Source organism: Amphiura filiformis, chromosome 19, assembly GCF_039555335.1.
Source record: "Amphiura filiformis chromosome 19, Afil_fr2py, whole genome shotgun sequence".
Classification (NCBI taxonomy): Eukaryota; Metazoa; Echinodermata; class Ophiuroidea; order Amphilepidida; family Amphiuridae; genus Amphiura; species Amphiura filiformis.
In genome coordinates this window covers 31993361-32011871 of record NC_092646.1, presented here as the reverse complement: position 1 = coordinate 32011871, position 18511 = coordinate 31993361, and the positions used below count along the sequence as shown (strand labels likewise).

At 38.5% G+C, this 18511-nt stretch overlaps 1 protein-coding gene across 4 annotated transcripts; it reads right to left on the bottom strand.

The window, feature by feature from the left end:
- Positions 1–6566: 6566 nt before the first annotated feature.
- LOC140141184 (uncharacterized) lies at positions 6567–18166 on the bottom strand. 4 transcript variants are annotated; one of them, XR_011857371.1, is made up of 3 exons: positions 14948–15310; positions 9995–10182; positions 6567–7987 (listed from the first exon to the last, which is right to left on the bottom strand). XR_011857371.1 is itself a non-coding variant. In XM_072162979.1 (2 exons), the coding sequence occupies exon 2, from the start codon at positions 9998–10000 to the stop codon at positions 8075–8077; it is 1926 nt and encodes a 641-aa protein (XP_072019080.1). In that variant the 5' UTR covers positions 10001–10182; positions 17990–18166; the 3' UTR covers positions 6567–8074. The 4 variants fall into 4 exon arrangements, 3 of the variants coding, with proteins under 3 accessions (XP_072019080.1, XP_072019082.1, XP_072019079.1); XM_072162979.1 differs by lacking the exon at positions 14948–15310 and adding an exon at positions 17990–18166 and having other exon boundaries at positions 6567–10182; XM_072162981.1 differs by lacking the exon at positions 14948–15310 and adding an exon at positions 15480–15736 and having other exon boundaries at positions 6567–10182.
- Between the last annotated feature and the right edge of the window lie 345 nt (positions 18167–18511).

The window sequence follows — 18511 nt, the reverse complement described above, 5'->3', positions numbered from 1 at the left end:
GGCCAAGTAAAAAATAAAACATGTTTCACGTCCGGGTTTTTGAAAAAAAGGAGGAAGAGGGGGCTTTTTATTTTCTATTTTTTATCGCAAAATTGGTGTAAATACCCATACTTAGAGCTGTTTTAGCGTATACAATAATGCCTGGAAAAAGGAGGAGGCCCTTTTTATTTGTTGTTCTGAGAGTTACACCCCTCTAATGATCACAAACCTTCCTAAAGTGTTTCTTGTATCTTAACAAGGCTATAGAATGCATCCCAACTTCCTAGACATATGTTTTGAAAAGTTATAACTGAATTTCAAAAAATAAAAATATATTTGAGGAAACCTCAAAAAAGGAAGCGGGAGGGGACGTGAAACATGTTTATTTTTTTATTTGGCCTAATATTGTTTGGTCATACAGTGGCGGCGCTCTATATTTTATTGTTAAGGGCGTAAACCACCAAATAACTTCTCCATTGAAAAGCTTCTATTAAAATATTAACTTTTTTACCCGGCGCGTTTTCTACCCCGCAGGACGATATTATACTCGCATGCGAAGCATGGACGGGTATATTGCCATCCTATGGTTTCTTCTCCTCCTCCTCCTCCACTTCCTCCTCCTCCTCCTCCTCCTCCTTCTCCCATCAAACCCAATATTCTGTCAAGACTAGTGAGCCGGGTATCTACCAGGTTTTAATGTGCATCCCCCCAGGACTCTACCAAACCAACTTTTTTAGCTTCCTTTTATGGTCCTATAGGCCTAACACATTCAAGATGTTAACAAAAATCTATTTCCCGGCAATCCGGCCATATTCAAGGTTAAAGGTCAACACAGGGGTCAAATTTCAAAGTTGCTCAAATCTGGTTAACAAGCACACCAAATTATTCCTCTCATTGCAAGGATTCAGAAAAAGTATAGTTTGAACAACCACGCGGGCCAAAAAATTAAAATGCTCCAATTGAACGAAATTGGTCTCAATTGCTTGTTATGTAAAAATAAGTCAAATAAGGAATAGTTGTAACCATGTAGGATGTTTCGTTACCTAGGAAATGTCACAACATAGGTTGTGGTCAATACCGGTAGGCTGTAATGGGGGATTGACCTTTATGGCCAATTTTGTCAATAACGAAGCATTTTAGACAGTGCAAACGATTCCTTTTTTGACTTGCTTTTGCATGACGAGCAATTGAGACCATTTGCGTTGAAATCAGAGCATTTTTAATTTTTGGCCCCTGTGTGGCCAAAAGAACTGACCAGCACTCAAAATTTGACCTTTTTGCTTATAGGCCTAACTCAAGAACGGTAAGTCGCAGGTACTAGTATGTCAAACTATACCTTTTCTGAATCCTTGCAATGAGAGGAATAATTTAGTGTGCTTGTTAACCAGATTTGAGCAACTTTGAAATTTGACCACTGTGTTGACCTTTAACCTTGAATATGGCCGGAGTGCCGGGAATTATTTTTTTTAACATTTTGAATGTGTTATAGGACCAAAAAAGGAAGCTAAAAAAGTTGGTTTGGTAGAGTCATGGGGGGATGCACATTAAAGCCTGTTAGATACCCGACTATAGCGCTAAAACTACAAGGGCCCCAGGTCCCATATGGGGTACACTTATGGGCCCTACCTCGTAGAAGTGCCTTTTGCCCATCTTGGCCCCAGAGGTCAAAGGTCACGGGCCCCAGGGGCCCAAATATAAAAATACAAAGCACGCCGTTTCTCATCTAATGAAGCAGCCTCAGGGCCCTGAGTTGGTACACTGCATGATAGCCCTAGGGGTACTCTATATTTACAAATATACAAGAGTCCCATATGTTATATATTATAGGCCCCAGGGGCCCAAATGTTAAATATGGTGCAACAGATCGACAAGCCTAGCTCTATAAGTATAAGATGACTAGGGCTCATATGTGGCATATGTATGGGCCCTAAGTAGTAGATGTGCCTTTTGCAAATAAAGTAGCTACAGGGTTCAGATTTGGTACACAGATAGGTCTTTAGTATTATATTGTCATATGTATATATAACCCCCACATGTCACATAATATGGGCCCAGGGCCCCAAAAGCTAAAACATAGGGCCGGCCGTTACTCAGTAGGGGGCTGTGCAATAATTATCAGCCCCCGCTTGCCCCCCCTCTCGGCTTGCCAAAAATTGCTTGCCCCCCCTTTCGTCTCGCCAAAATTTCTTGCCCCCCCCAATTATTATTATACTTCAACATATGTACATGAGCCCCATAAATGGGCCCCAGGGCCCCAAATGTTAAAACAAAGGGCCGGCCGTTTCTCATCAAATAAAGCAGCTTCAGGGCTCAGAGTTTGAAAACAGATTGCACCTGAGAATTATATAGTTATATGTACATATATGAGCCCCATATGTCACATAATATGGGCCCAGGGCCCCAAACGCTAAAACATAGGGCCGCAGATATTCATGCTTGTCGGTGAACTTTAAAAACACCCCCTTTTGCATCTCATTTCGCGAAGTTTTTAGGGGAAAAACACCCCTTTTTTTTAGCGATTTCGCGAATTATTTGCCCTTCGACAATACCCCTATTTTTGCTAGACCGCGAACTTTATTTCTAATTTACCCATTTCTGGCAGAAACGCGTAGGCTGTTCGATGAAAATACCCTTTTTTTCAATTTCGTGAACACATGGTTTGAAAAAACACCCCTTTTTTGTGTGTTTCGCGAATCGCGTTTCTTCATCTGAAAACACCCCTTATTTCGCGAAATTTTCGACGAGCATGAATACCCGCGGATGCACGGAGTGCGGGGACCGGGGCCGTTACTCAGTAAATAAAGCAGCTACAGTGCCCAGCTTGAGTCTACTGATAGCACTTGAGAATTATACTTCAACATAATTATGTACATGGGCCTCATAAGTCAAATATTATGGGTCCCATGGCCCCAAATGTTAAAACAAAGGGCGGGCCGTTTCTCATCAAAGAAAGCAGCTTCCGGGCTCAGAATTTGTACACAGGTAGCGCCTGAGAATTATCAAAGTATGGAATTATATTATTGTTACTAACACCCACACACCCATCCACCCCACACACGTAGGACCAGTGGCGTAGATTTCTTTTTGACATTGGGGGGGATGAAGTTGGAAAAAATCTTGAAGTATAGTCAATCCAGCACCATTTGGTGGCGTGTTCAAAGGATGGACCCAAGGATACATCGATACAGCAGTCACAGTGTCACAATAACATGATTTTTGGGTCAAGGTCAAAATTTTGGAAAGTCCATTTTTCACACCCCTCCCCCTTTAGGTACACTTTATCAAAATCAGCACCCCCCCCCCCCCCAAGAATCCTGCGTACGGGCTTAGTGTGTGTATGGGTGGGAAGGGCTTTTGTACCAGCAAAGGTGGAGGCCTATGCAATGTGCAGTAGATCGATCGACCCTTGGAGTAGACCAAATACCATGCACAGCTCTGTGTGTGAGGTTGACAGGATTGTCACTCACTTGATCCTTTTATTGAGTACCGGTATAATGTAGAACAGTCATTTGTATGTGGCACCAATCTGGAGATCTCGATATTCTGCTACAAAACTTACACTAAAATGGTTTCCGGCCTTTCATGAACATAGGGCGCTATAAAAGATTAGTATTCCTTGCAAATGTTTCCGATAATTATAAGATTTGGCTTCAGTTTGATTTCACATTGATAGGCTTTTTTATTTATAGTAAGAGTTCTGATTATGATCTTTAAGAGTAGACCACGTGAGTAAGTGTGTGTCTTTTGAGATAACCAGGCAGTATAAAGCATTTCTAGTTCTTCTGACAATACTCCCTTAAATCTTTAGTGGGTGTATGTCTTTTGAGATCGCTACTCATGCATTTCTGGCATTTCTGACAATTAATGCCCACACTGATAGTTTGTCTTTAGTGTTTAGTTTTGATGTGGCTTTTGAGAGTACCCGGTTCCGCGAAACATTTCTGACAATATTCACAGATAGGGTTTTTCTTTAGTGTGAGTTCTGATGTGTCTTTTGAGATCAATATTTTGCGCAAAGCATTTCTGACAAATCTCACACCGATAGGGTTCCTCTTTAGTATGAGTTCTGCTGTGGCTTGTGAGATTACTCCGTTGTGTAAAGCATTTCTGACAATACTCGCACTGATAAGGCTTCTCTTTAGTGTGAATTTTGATGTGTCTGTTGAGACTACCAATTACACCAAATGCGGAAGGATTTAGTGTTGTGCCCCCTTCAGTGTATGTAGTGCACCCTTCGTGCAAGCTCGTCTACCATACGGGCGTACACCACTAGGTCTGAGGAACAGGTTACTTTTATAGGGGTGGTGCAACAATCCGGGCAACAATCATATCGTGTACCCCGGGGTGGTGAATTATAGGGGGCTGTGAAACAATTATGAGCCCTGGGAGGAGGGTAAAATTGGAGGTTGCAAGCGATTTTTTCAAAACCGCATGATAATTATTTTCTAAATTTCAAATACCAAGGGCTTTTTCGTTAAAATGGCGTTTCTTTTTCACTGGGCGCCGGCAGTTTGCGATTTCTTCAAACTATACAATTATTTTTTTTTTAATTTCAAATTCCAGAATACTTACATTCCGTTTTGGATTAAAAAAATATTAACCCGTTTTGCATACAAATGTATCGTCACAAAATTCTCAGACTTGGCACAAGTCTAAGCATTCAAAACTTTGAGTATATAAAAGGCCAAACATTAGCTACAATTTCTTATACTTTATGATATTTTTGCTGAACCATGAAATGGTCTCAGCCTATAATTAGGGAGTGTTCAGAAATACTTTGGTGAGGAATGGAAAAAAATGTTCGTGTGAAAAGAATTTTAACCTCCCCTCTTCGTGAACCCAAAACTTTTTGACCCCCCTCTTAACTGACCAAAAACTTTTTTGACCTCATATTTGGTACAAAATATTTCCCCCCCCCCCATCGTCTCCCCATTATAATGTATTATATACCGTATACCGTACCTAATATCCTATAGATTCCCGTCATCTGATTGGTAAAAATGCAGTCATTGAATTAGCTATGCCCTCCTTATTAAGAATTACAAAAAAACTGAACTATTCCGCGGGCAATAGTCTTTCGATGGTGGCCGCCCATATATTTGAAATTTTAGGCCTTTTGGTACTTTTTAGCCATCAATGTTTGCCCCCCCCCTTTGCCCACCCTCTGCAAAAGTGCTGGCTATACGCTATTGGATTCATCAAAACGTGTTTTTTTTTTTGCAATTGGATTTGAACTGTTCACAGGAGACCAGATTTTCTCTTTTCAGTCTATTTTACAAGTTTACCTCAAATGACCTTAGACCTAAGTGTGTGACCTTTAAAAACAACACTATTACACTAGAGTTCCCATCAGTGTAGCTATGACCCAAGTTTGGTATATAGGTTTTCATTTCAAGCCTATTTTTAAGCAGACCTCAAAATGACCTTCCGTATGTGACCTTTGATACCACTAATACATAGTGCAGCTACGACCCAAGTTTGGTTGCATTTAGAATTTACTGTTCACTTGAGAGCATTTTTAACCAAAACTGTAACCACATACATATATGAAGAGGTTTGTTGCAAAACCCCTTACATCCACTTTTGACTTTTTGAGAAAAACAGCTTTTTTTTTAATTGTGCAAGTATTACTTGTTCGATTTGATTCAATTTGGGTTTGGATAAAGTGTTGATGAATAGAAACTAAAAGAATTTTCCAGCCTTCCTATTTATTTTATATCGCACCTTTTGTGGATGTAAGGGGTTTTGCAACCAAATAAATTTACCTCTTTTACCTTTGCAATCAAATTTGAGCCCATTTGTTTCCACTATTTTATGTAACTTAATGCTTTCAAAAAGAAAAATTGAAATATCTCTTTTTTAATGGAATTTTTAATCTATTTCGGGAAAATGGCATTTTGGGGTATTTCCAAAGCTACACCTTTTGTTAATTAAAATGATTTTTTCAAACATAGTAACCCAAAAACAGTTCCTTTTGGTTTTAATAGGTAAAGAACATTCCAGGCTACTATTATACATCAACAAGAAATGTCTTTAAAAAGACAACGCCATGGATGAAGATCATGTTTCATAATTTTACATTGCAAGTACTTTGAATGCTAGTAAATTTGAATGTTTGGTACAACTAACCGGGTGCGAAATATTGGCATATATTGGTAAATACCACCAATGACATACTAGGAAATACTCAAAATTTTCATGCTGAAAGCGGAATTGAAAAATGTGTGCTAAATAGGTCTACATATTTAAATTCATACCTGAACAAATGGCTTTAATTGAAATCATCCTCTGAGTTTTACAACAATACAACAGTCTATATTCAGACAACCTTTAAGAATGTTTGCTGCTTAAGGGATTTCATATCAACCAAGTTTCATGACAATCCAACTATCTATTATCAGAACTTTAACCTTGATATGACCTTGGTTTCCACAATCTGACAATCTATACTCAATTCACCTTGGATGACCTTGACCTGACATTCAACATTTTCCACTTACTAACTCATCATGTCCATAACCCCCATAACAATCTGTCCTTTTACCTTTTCTGTGTTTTACTATTTACCAATATTTAGTCAATTGCAGTTAAAATCCATTAAAAGCATGGTATTTTATTTAAGATATATTTATTCACAATGTATTGCCATGGGTGCAATTTATTACAAACAACGGAACACTTGAATGGTACCCAAGTCCAATGACACTAAGAAACACTCAAATCAGGATTGTCATTATCTGATCCTTTTATCTAGTACCGGTAGTTTAGGACAGTCTACCAAACTTACACTAATGGTTTCTTTTTATCGTCAAGATTAGTATTCCTTGCAAAATATTTGACAATTTTAAGATTTTGCTTCAGTGTGAGTTATGCCCACACTGACAAGGTTGTCACTTTAGTGCGAGTTATGATGTGATCTTTAAGAGAAGACTAGATTTTCTAAACCACGTGAGTTAGTCTGTGTCTTTTAAGATTACACGGACGGGCAAAGCATTTTTGACAATACTCGCACTGGTAAGGTTTCTCTTTGGTGTGAGTAAGGATGTGTCTTTTGAGATCGCTACTTTGTGTGAAGCACTTCTGACAATACTCACACTGATAGGGTTTCTCTTTGGTGTGAGTTCTGATGTGTTCTTTAAGATTCCAAATTAGTGTAAAGCATTTCTGACAATACTCGCACTGGAAAGGTTTCTCTTTGGTGTGAGTTTTAATGTGTCTTTTGTGATCGCCACTTTGTGTAAAGCACTTCTGACAATACTCGCACTGGTATGGTTTCTCTTCCGTGTGAGTTTTGATGTGTCTTTTCAGATTACTTTTGTTTGCAAAGCAGTTTCCACAATATTCACACTGAAAGGGTTTCTCTTTGTGTGAATTATGATGTGATCTTTAAGACTACTAGATTGTATAAAACATTTCTGACAATACTGACACTGATAAGGCTTCTCTTTAGTGTGAGTTCTGATGTGACGTTTAAGAGCAGCAGATACCGTAAAACATTTCTGGCAATACTCACACTGGTAGGGTTTCTCTTTAGTGTGAGTTCTGATGTGGCGTTTAAGAGTAGAGGATAGCGTAAAACATTTCTGGCAATACTCACACTGGTAGGGTTTCTCTTTAGTGTGAGTTCTGATGTGTTGTTTGAGATTTTTGGTGTACGTATGTCCCTTCAGATTGACAGATTTCTGAAGATATTTACACCGAAAAAGTGTCTCTCTAGTTCTTTTAATTTTAGTAGCTCTAACGTATTTGATCGTATGCTTGTCAACGTGACCTTTCAACCTATTTAAAGAATAGAAGCAGATTCCACAAAATCTACAAGTAAATGGTTTTAAAAGTCTTACATTCATTCTAAATGTGTTCAACATTGTGTCTTGTTTATGATGGACAGTCAGTTCATTAAAGGTATCTTCAGTAAAGAATCGGACAAGAGAAGTCAAGAGTTGGTGCCTATATCCAGGTCGTGATTGTAGAATTAATTATACTGCAGATTCGAGAATAATCACAGCATCTGAAAGATAAAGAATAACATTCTGAAATCATAACAAACTTGTCTGTTTGGAATTCGTTAAGGCTAATTAGATATAATAAAAGTTAGTTATGAGTTCGGATGTGTTGTTTCAGAATCCAAAGCAGTGAAAAGCATTTCTGACAATACTCGCACTGGTAAGGTTTCACTTTTGTGTTTCCTCATGATGTGTCTTTTGACATCACTATTTTGTGTAAAGCATTTCTGACAATACTCGCATCGACAGGGTTTCTCTTTGGTGTGAGTAATCATGTGTCGTTTTAGTTTCCCAGACTCTGCAAAACGTTTCTTACAAACCTCGCACTGATGCGGTTTTCCTTTTATATTCTCCGATTGGTGTATAGTATGAGTTCTGATGTGTCTCTCCAGATCAATGTTTTCCGCAAAACATTTTCGACAATACTGACACTGATAGGATTTCTCAGTGTGAGTTCTGATGTGACATTTAAGATGAGAAGCTCGTGCAAAACAGTTTTGACAATATTCACACCGATACGGTTTCTCTTTAGTGTGAGTTCTGATGTGTCTTCTGAGATCACTACTTCGTGCAAAGCATGTTTGGCAATACTCACATCGAAATCGTTTCTCTTTGGTGTGAATTAGGATGTGTCGTTTAAGTTTTGCAGATGCTGCAAAAAAAATCCCACAATACTCACACTGATATGGTTTCACTCTAGTGTGAGGTAATGATTTTTTACAGTGAAATCTGATGTGGTATTTAAGAACATTGGACTGTGAAAACCGGTTTTGACAATATTCACACTGATAGGGTTTTTCTTTACTATGAGTTCTAATGTGGTCCTTGAGATGACTACTTTGCACAAAACATCTCTGACAATGCTCACACTGATAGGGTTTCTCTTTAGTGTGGGTTCTGATGTGGATTTTGAGTGCTCCAGATTCTGCAAAACACTTCTGACAATACTCACACTGATAAGGTTTCACTCTATCTTCAGTTTTGATGTGAGTTAGGATGTGTATTTTGAGATTATAAGAATGTGGAAAGCATTTCCCACAGTACTCGCACTGATGAGGCTTCTGTATAGTGTGAGGTTTGGTGCAAGTTAGAATGTGTCTTTTGAGATTACCGAGATGTATAAAGAATTTATCACAATACTCACATTGATATTGTTTCTCTTTTTTGTGAGTTAGAATGTGTCTCCTTAGACAAGTAGCGCGTGCAAAGCATTTCTGACAATACTCGCACTGATTTGGTTTCGTGTGATTTAAGATGTGCGTCCTAAGACTACTAGGATATGCAAAGCATTTGTGACAATACTCACACTGGTAAGTCTTCTCTTCGATGTGAGTTTTTCTGTGTATTTTGAGATCGCTATTTTGTTCAAAGCACTTCTGACAATACTCACACTGATAGGGTTTCTCTTTACTGTGAGTTTTGATATGGCTTTTGAGGTGACTAGGTTGTGAAAAGTATTTCTGACAATATTTGCAATGATAAGGTTTCTCTTTGGGGTGAGTTCTCATGTGGGTTCTGATGTGGTATTTAAGAGCACCAGGTTGTGCAAAACGGTCTAGACAATATTCACACTGATAGGGTTTCTCTTTTGTGTGAGTTCTAATGTGACATTTAAGAGAACCAGAGTATGTAAAACATTTTTGACAATACTCGCACTGGTAGGGTTTCTCTTTAGTGTGAGTTTTTTTTATGTGTCTTTGAAGATGACTAGAAAGTGGAAAGCATTGTTGACAATATTCACACTGATAGAGTTTCTCTCTTGTGTGAGTTCTGATGTGACGTTTAAGATTACCAGATTGTGTAAAACATTTTTTACAATACTCGCACTGGTAGGGTTTCTCTTTAGTGTGAGTTTTAGTGTATGATTTACAGCAAAGTGTCTCTCTAGTCTTTTTGTTTCTGGCAGCATTAACATATTTGATCATATGTTTGTCATAGTGACCTTTCAACCTATTCAGAGAATAGAGGTAGATTCCACAAAATCTACAAGTCAATGGTTTTAAAACTCTTACATTCATTTTAAATGTGGTCAATATTTTGTCTTGTGGTAGATTTAAATATCATTCGATATTCAGCAGGGACCAAGTCAGTTCTTTCCGTCTTCAGTAAAGAATCGGACAAGACAAATCAGGGTTGGTACCTCACTGTATCCTGGTGATGATCGAATGTACTGCAGACTGACTAATAATAATCACAGCATCTGAAAGATAAAGAATATCATCATATTCTAAAATTATAACTTGTCTGTATGGAATTCGTCAAGGCCCATATCACTGGAAACCTATGGCTACATAATGTTTATGTACAAAATATTTCTTGCAGATTAATTCGTTTAGCAAAGATATCGTGAAATTTGAATTTTGTTCTGGTGCACCAGAACGAAATTACAACGCATTGTCTATGGAGCAGTGTAATACACATAATCATGCATAACTCGCGAACGCAAAATCGGAATCAACTGAAATTTTGGGAATAGGTTTTTTCGTGGTTATCTAATGAAAAATGACATAAATAGAAGATGCTAGGATCACGAAATACTCCTTTAATAGATATCAAAGATTTTGATTGGAAGATTAATACCAAAACCTAAGGAGGGATAAAATGCAGATGAACGTTTTGTGGGTCTTTCTAAGGGGCTGTGCAATAATTATGAGCCCACGTTCATGGGGCACCTTTTCAATATATTACAGTATAATAAACAGTATGGATTGGAAACACTTTTAACATTGTCTAATATTTACCATATAACCAATTATTAAAAATAACAAAAAATATTAAAATTTTGAGCTCACTCTTAGCCTACAATCAAGATTCTGAATGCTTAGACTTCAAGTTGTGTCAAGTCTTAGAATTTTGTGACTACAATTGTAAGAAAATATGCAAATTTGCATGTTTTTAAGCCTATTTTCCCTCAAATTGTCCAAATTGCCAGTTAGAACTAAGGGATTAGGATCTTAATTTGCCAGAACAATTATTTTTTTAATTCCAAAAAAATTAGTGCTGTATTTTGCTGGAATAGGGATTAAATCGCAGCTCCTACACCGTTTTTCCTCTTGGTTTCTTTTTGTTAATATTTTTACAAAATAATTCCACCAATCAAATAAAATTTTAATTCCAAAATTTTGAAAGGATGATCAGGGTGTCAAATGTGCCTAAACTGATGCAATTGGAAATCGAATAGTTCTCCAACAGCAAGGTAAACCTGAAAAAGGGGAGTAACAGCACACTTTTTAAGTGACACATGAGCGACTGGAACCCGGGGGGGTACTCAGTACAAATGACCATACAGGGACGTGCCGCAAACATGGCTAGCATTTTCAGCCTTCTGGTATATCAATGACCCCTTTTTCAAAGCCTATTTTGGTATATGAATGGGTCCTTTTTTCAAAATTGTCTCAATTTTTTCGGAAAACAGCCCAAGTTTCCCTTAATCTAGCCAAAATTTTCCAAAATTTTGGGAAAATTTGTAAAAATTCAGACAATTTGACTTTTGGTATATCAATGGGTCCAAATTTCTTGAAAAATTGGTATATTTATGGGTCTACTTCCAAAATCTCAGCAGCACGTCCCTACCAAAACCAAACTTGAGTACCCCCCCCCCCAGGGACTGGAATCCCCTTCATAGTTCACAGTTGATGAATCTAAACCATTCTGTGTCCAAGAATAAATTGTACTTAGTATAGGTCAAGCAGTGGCGCCGCCAGGAATTTGGGGGGGGGGGGCATTGGGGGTGTAAAGTGAATTGAGGTCAAGAAAAGAATATCGTATTTAGGTCTTTCAATGTGAAGTGAAATCAGTTTAGCTGCTTAAGGGATCTGGAATGAGCGTTTTGAGCGTTTCGACAGTATTTTTGGTGGGACATGAGTCAGACATATCGAATTGCATTCTGAATACGAAGAATGTCTTTCTGAAATCAAATAATTTTCATTTTTTGAAATTCATGATATAATACCAATTTTATGACAAATTATTAAAATTTGATATTTTTCACATTTTTGATATATAACAGTCCTCGAAGTAAATTTGTATAAATCTAATGACATATTCTAAAGTGTATGTAGCTGTGAGTAAAAGCCGACGATCAATTGAAAAATTTGACCTTTCATATTGAAGATTATTAGATATGGATTTTTTTCCCAAAAAGGCCTAATTTTTTTTGGTGTTTTGGGGAAAAAATCCATATCTTCAATACGAAACGTCAAAATTTTCAATTGATCATCGGCTTTTCATCCCACCTACATACACCTTAAGTTTAAATCATCAGATTTATAAAGTTTACTTCGAGTACTGTTAAATATCAAAAATATCAATTTGTGTATTACATTGCGAATTTCAAAAAATCAAAATTATTTGATATCAAAAGGACATTCTTCGGATTCAAAATGCAATTCGATATGTCTGATGTGCTCTAATTTCCCACAATAAATACTGTCCAAAAGTTCATACCCCACCCCTTAAAGCAATGTGTGATTTGCATAAGAAATAGATTCCTATTTAAATGTTAGTTTAGTTTTCACTGATAGCTACTGATCGCATTGCCACCTTTTAATTTCGAGCCAGACAAATGAGGTAAAACAAGGAAAATTGGTATTTCATTCCAGCGCCTACAATGCGTGTATTTTAGCTCCCCGATCATGATTATCGGGAACTTCACGCAGCTGATGGGATTCAAACAAAACGAATAGAAGACGAATAGCGATATACACACAGTTTATGCGTCAAGTCGACATACAGTGCCTACAATGCGTATGCGTGTATAATCTCGCCAATCGTATTACCGTATTTCGTCAAAATAGTCGCCCCCCCTCAAATAAACGCCCCCCACCACTTTTTTCAACCAAGATGTTTCAAAAATGCTGATATTTCCATGCTATCTTGTGTAGTAAGCTTACCAAGTTGCGCACATGGTCGATAATAGCGTCAATAATTGGCGAAAATCTGGATCAGAAACCCGGAAGTGAGCCAGAAGTCAGTGTTTCTAGTTCATAGTTCGTCATTTTAGCGTGTGTTTTTAGTTTACCTAATGATTTTAACGGGAATTATCGTTCTAAAATTGACCTTGAATAAACGCCCCCCCCTTGGGAAAATGTAACGCCCCCGTTTATTTGACGAAATATGGTATTTTTCATGATTATTGCCGAGCTATGTGCAGCTGACGGGATGTACAGTTTATACGGTACGTCACTTATTCAATGGTTCACTATACACATGCAGGCCACATATTTATTCAGCACTCGTCGGTTTTATTACAAATGTTAAATTTACTGTAATTAAAGCACTTCAGGCTTAGTCTTTCAAATATCATTTATGTACACCAATGGTCATTACAATGGTGCAAAAAGTAGAAATTCAAAAATAATTGAGGGCGTTGCTGTGGAGTAAATCACACATTATGGCTTTAAGTCTATGTTACCAGCCCATTTTGTGTGGCATATGGGCCAATATTTTTTTGGCAGGTGGAGAGGGGGGCAAGCAGTATTTGGCAGGCGGAGAGGGGGGCAAGCAATTTTGGCACACATTTACGGGGCACCTTTAGACCATTTAAAGTTTGCACATTGGGAACCAAAAATATTTGGCATGTGCAAAGGGGGGCAAAGTTTTTTTGGGCAGGCCTAAAGGGGGTGAACAATTTTTGGCGAGCAATTTCAAAATTTTACCCATTTATGATGTTGTTTCTTTACAAATTCCCAATATTTTTTGCGTCCAAATGTATTGGGAACTTTCATGATTGCATATTATCATTTTGGAACACAACAATATGATCACAACAAATCAGCACTAACTGAGCACTGCAAATTACTTAAGGGACCGTTCACAAACGCTTGTTAGGGGGCCTGATGCAAAAAGGGGGCCCTGAAAAATTTTGACCCTCCTAAAGGGGCCCTGAAAAAAAGACCACAAATTTTCCTGGAAATATATGCTTTTCTATGCTATGGGGTTGACCCATAATTTTCATGTCAAAAAGGGGGGGCCATGAAATTTTTGAGGTCTGTAAAGGGCCCCGAAAATTTTTTTGCAATGAAATTTTTTTGCATCAGGCCCCCCCCTTACAAGTGTTTGTAAACGGTCCCTAAGGTATCCAGATCTTTAGGCTGTCGTTTTAAACATCCATTTGCTCGAGAAACACTAGCAACGAATTTGCTCACGGATGCCCTTGTTGCGTTAGAATATGCTCGAACAAACATCCAACAGTATCACTTTTGCCCTGATTTCCAAGGGTATTAGAAGGTAGGCCTATATAAATTGGAATGCTGCGGTCCATGATGTAATGATATTAAAACGGACTTGCATTATTCTCAATTATGCCATGGTTAAATACGCATGAAATTTTTGTTCAATAATTGGTTAAAACTTTTTTGACCCCCCCTTCCAAAAGTAGTCAAACTTTTTGTTCCCCCCCCCCTTTGAAGACCTAAAACTTTTGTTACCCCCTCCATTTTTCACAGCCCCCCCCACACACACACGTACTAAAGTATTTATGAACACTCCCGAAAAACTACACATAACAATGACATAAGCACCCTATCATGCTCTAAATAGCAGACGTCTGGCAACCCGGGGGGGGGGGGTTCTTCGAAAAAAAAATTACGGGGATGTGCCACGCAGACTTTCGGATGTTGACTTTCTCTATACCTATCAGTAGGCCTATACCAATTTTTCACACCCAAAAAGCACCCAAATTTGCCCTAATTGGGCGCTTTTATGGGCACTCAGGCGCATTGATCTCCACTGAAAACCCACCCATCGATATACCAAAATTGCTGAAAAGGTACCCCAAAACCGTGGCACATCCCGTATACCTTCAACCAGGGAGAACCCCCTCCGGGCTGGCAGTGGCAACAGACTAGTAGTCCGAGGTGCTCTGACGATAAACACTCCGATCGCCAGTGCCAGTGGGACAACGAAAACGCTACGTGAACGAGCTAGCAACATCAGACATGATGACGTGCAATATTAAAGCTTACCAGAAAAAAATTTAATGACGTCCAACCATGATGATGAATGCAGTTAATGATGATCAAATCTATTTTACTACCGTACGACAAAAGATGGGGTCGACATTTCTTGCAAGTTACCACAAAAATGAGCAACAAACTGCTTCAGGAAAACTTGACGTGTGTACGCGAGATCGAGAAGACAAAGCCAAGAAGGAGGCCGACGAAGGACGCACACCACTAAATAATTGCCCCATTGAAATACGTGTAAAAAGGCCGGTTTTCTTTGTCATTTTGATGCCTTTTGGGCGAGTCTTGAGATATTTTATGATAACCAGTCGCTTGCAAATCGATGAAAGTTTAACATACGTTTCACTATATGGGTTGTCTTCCACCTCGTTTTCCCGCTACGAGGCTGTGAAAAGCGCCCTCGTTGTTTTTGACATGCTCTACTCCCCATTTCATTCCAGAAAAATACAGAACTAATTTTTTGGATTAAAAAATATTATCAAGTTCTGCCAAATGAAAAATAGCTCAATCCTAATCATTCATTTAGTCCTACCTGGAGATAATAGAAAAGGTTTACTATTACCAAGTTGCGCACATGGTCGATAATAGCGTCAATAATTGGCGAAAATCTGGATCAGAAACCCGGAAGTGAGCCAGAAGTCAGTGTTTCTAGTTCATAGTTCGTCATTTTAGCGTGTGTTTTTAGTTTACCTAATGATTTTAACGGGAATTATCGTTCTAAAATTGACCTTGAATAAACGCCCCCCCCTTGGGAAAATGTAACGCCCCCGTTTATTTGACGAAATATGGTATTTTTCATGATTATTGCCGAGCTATGTGCAGCTGACGGGATGTTCAGTTTATACCGTACGTCACTTATTCAATGGTTCACTATACACACGCAGGCCACATATTTATTCAGCACTCGTCGGTTTTATTACAAATGTTAAATTTACTGTAATTAAAGCACTTCAGGCTTAGTCTTTCAAATATCATTTATGTACACCAATGGTCATTACAATGGTGCAAAAAGTAGAAATTCAAAAATAATTGAGGGCGTTGCTGTGGAGTAAATCACACATTATGGCTTTAAGTCTATGTTACCAGCCCATTTTGTGTGGCATATGGGCCAAGATTTTTTTGGCAGGTGGAGAGGGGGGCAAGCAGTATTTGGCAGGCGGAGAGGGGGGCAAGCAATTTTGGCACACATTTACGGGGCACCTTTAGACCATTTAAAGTTTGCACATTGGGAACCAAAATATTTGGCATGTGCAAAGGGGGCAAAGTTTTTTGGGCAGGCCTAAAGGGGTGAACAATTTTGGCGAAAGCAATTTGAAAATTTTACCCATTTATGATGTTGTTTCTTTACAAATTCCCAATATTTTTTGCATCCAAATGTATTGGGAACTTTCATGATTGCATATTATCATTTTGGAACACAACAATATGATCACAACAAATCAGCACTAACTGAGCACTGCAAATTACTTAAGGGACCGTTCACAAACGCTTGTTAGGGAAAATAAAAAAAAAAGGGGGCCCTGAAAAATTTTGACCCTCCTAAAGGGGCCCTGAAAAAAAGACCACAAATTTTCCTGGAAAAATTTAGTTTATATGCTTTTCTATGCTATGGGGTTGACCCATAATTTTCATGTCAAAAAGGGGGGGCCCTGAAATTTTTGAGGTCTGTAAAGGGCCCCGAAAATTTTTTTGCAATGACATTTTTTGCATCAGGCCCCCCCTTACAAGTGTTTGTGAACGGTCCCTAAGGTATCCAGACCCGGTATCCAGATCTTTAGGCTGTCGTTTTCAGCTAAACATCCATTTGCTCGAGAAACACTAGCAACGAATTTGCTCACAGATGCCCTTGTTGCGTTAGAATATGCTCGAACAAACATCCAACAGTATCACTTTCGCCCTGATTTCCAAGGGTATTAGAAGGTAGGCCTATATAAATTGGAATGCTGCGGTCCATGATGTAATGATATTAAAACGGACTTTCATTATTCTCAATTATGCCATGGTTAAATGCGCATGAAATTTTTGTTCAATAATTGGTTAAAACTTTTTGACCCCCCTTCCAAAAGTAGTCAAACTTTTTATCCCCCCCTTTGAAGACCTAAAACTTTTTACCCCTCCATTTTTCACAGCCCCCCCCCCCCCCACACACACACGTACTAAAGTATTTATGAACACTCCCGAAAAACTACACAACATAACAATGACATAAGCACCCTATCATGCTCTAAATAGCAGACGTCTGGCAACCCGGGGGGGGTTCTTCGAGAAAAAAAATTACGGGGATGTGCCACGCAGACTTTTGGATGCCGACTTTCTCTATACCTACTTTTTGCTGTTTTTGCCACCCATCAGTAGACCAATTTTTCACACCCAAAAAGCACCCAAATTTGCCCTAATTGGGCGCTTTTATGGGCACTTTTGCCCAAATGCGCCCAGGCGCATTGATCTCCACTGAAAACCCACCCAGTTGAGGCTTAAAGGCATTCCTACAATGCACTATGATTGGGAAATTTGATCAATATAACCTAATTTTAAAGGCAAAGTCCCCATTGCCACACACACAAAATGGTAATTTTAAAACTGCAGCCAACAAGCTAATAGTTAAGACTTAGGACTGATATTTGATTTTCTTACAGGAAACATTCATATTGTCCCACTGCATTAATTTTATTCCCAAGTCTCGATGTTATGAATGTTAATCCCATTGGGTTGTGAAACCCACCCATCGATATACCAAAATTGCTGAAAAGGTACCCCAAAACCGTGGCACATCCCCGTATACCTTCAACCAGGGAGAACCCCCTCCGGGCTGGCAGTAGTCCGAATAATCAGACCCAGAACAAATTATTAATTTCTGACATTATCGTGTACTGGCAGTGGCAACAGACATGATGACGTTCAATAAGCTTACCAGAAAAAAATTTAATGACGTCCAACCATGATGATGAATGCAGTTAATGATGATCAAATCTATTTTACTACCGTACGACAAAAGATGGGGTCGACATTTCTTGCAAGTTACCACAAAAATGAGCAACAAACTGCTTCAGGAAAACTTGACGTGTGTACGCGAGAAGACAAAGCCAAGAAGCAGGCCGACGAAGGGCGCACACCACTAAATAATTGCCCCATTGAAATACGTGTAAAAAGGCCGGTTTTCTTTGTCATTTTGATGCCTTTTGGGCGAGTCTTGAGATATTTTATGATAACCAGTCGCTTGCAAATCGATGAAAGTTTAACATACGTTTCAATATATGGGTTGTCTTCCACCTCGTTTTCCCGCTACGAGGCTGTGAAAAGCGCCCTCGTTGTTTTTGACATGCTCTACTCCCCATTTCATTCCAGAAAAATACAGAACTAATTTTTTGGATTAAAAAATATTATCAAGTTCTGCCAAATGAAAAATAGCTTAATCCTAATCATTCATTTAGTCCTACCTGGAGATAGACTGCGCTGCATTCCTTTTTTTTTTTTTTTTGATAAACAATTCATACGTTTCCATGCATGAAACCATTTAAAATCTATGACGAAACACATCACATCTCCAGTGACTGTCCTGCCCAG

Bases quoted from the DNA above. Each gene is read 5' to 3' on its own strand.
- LOC140141184 (XM_072162979.1), bottom strand. From the start codon at position 10,000: ATGAATGTAAGAGTTTTAAAACCATTGACTTGTAGATTTTGTGGAATC.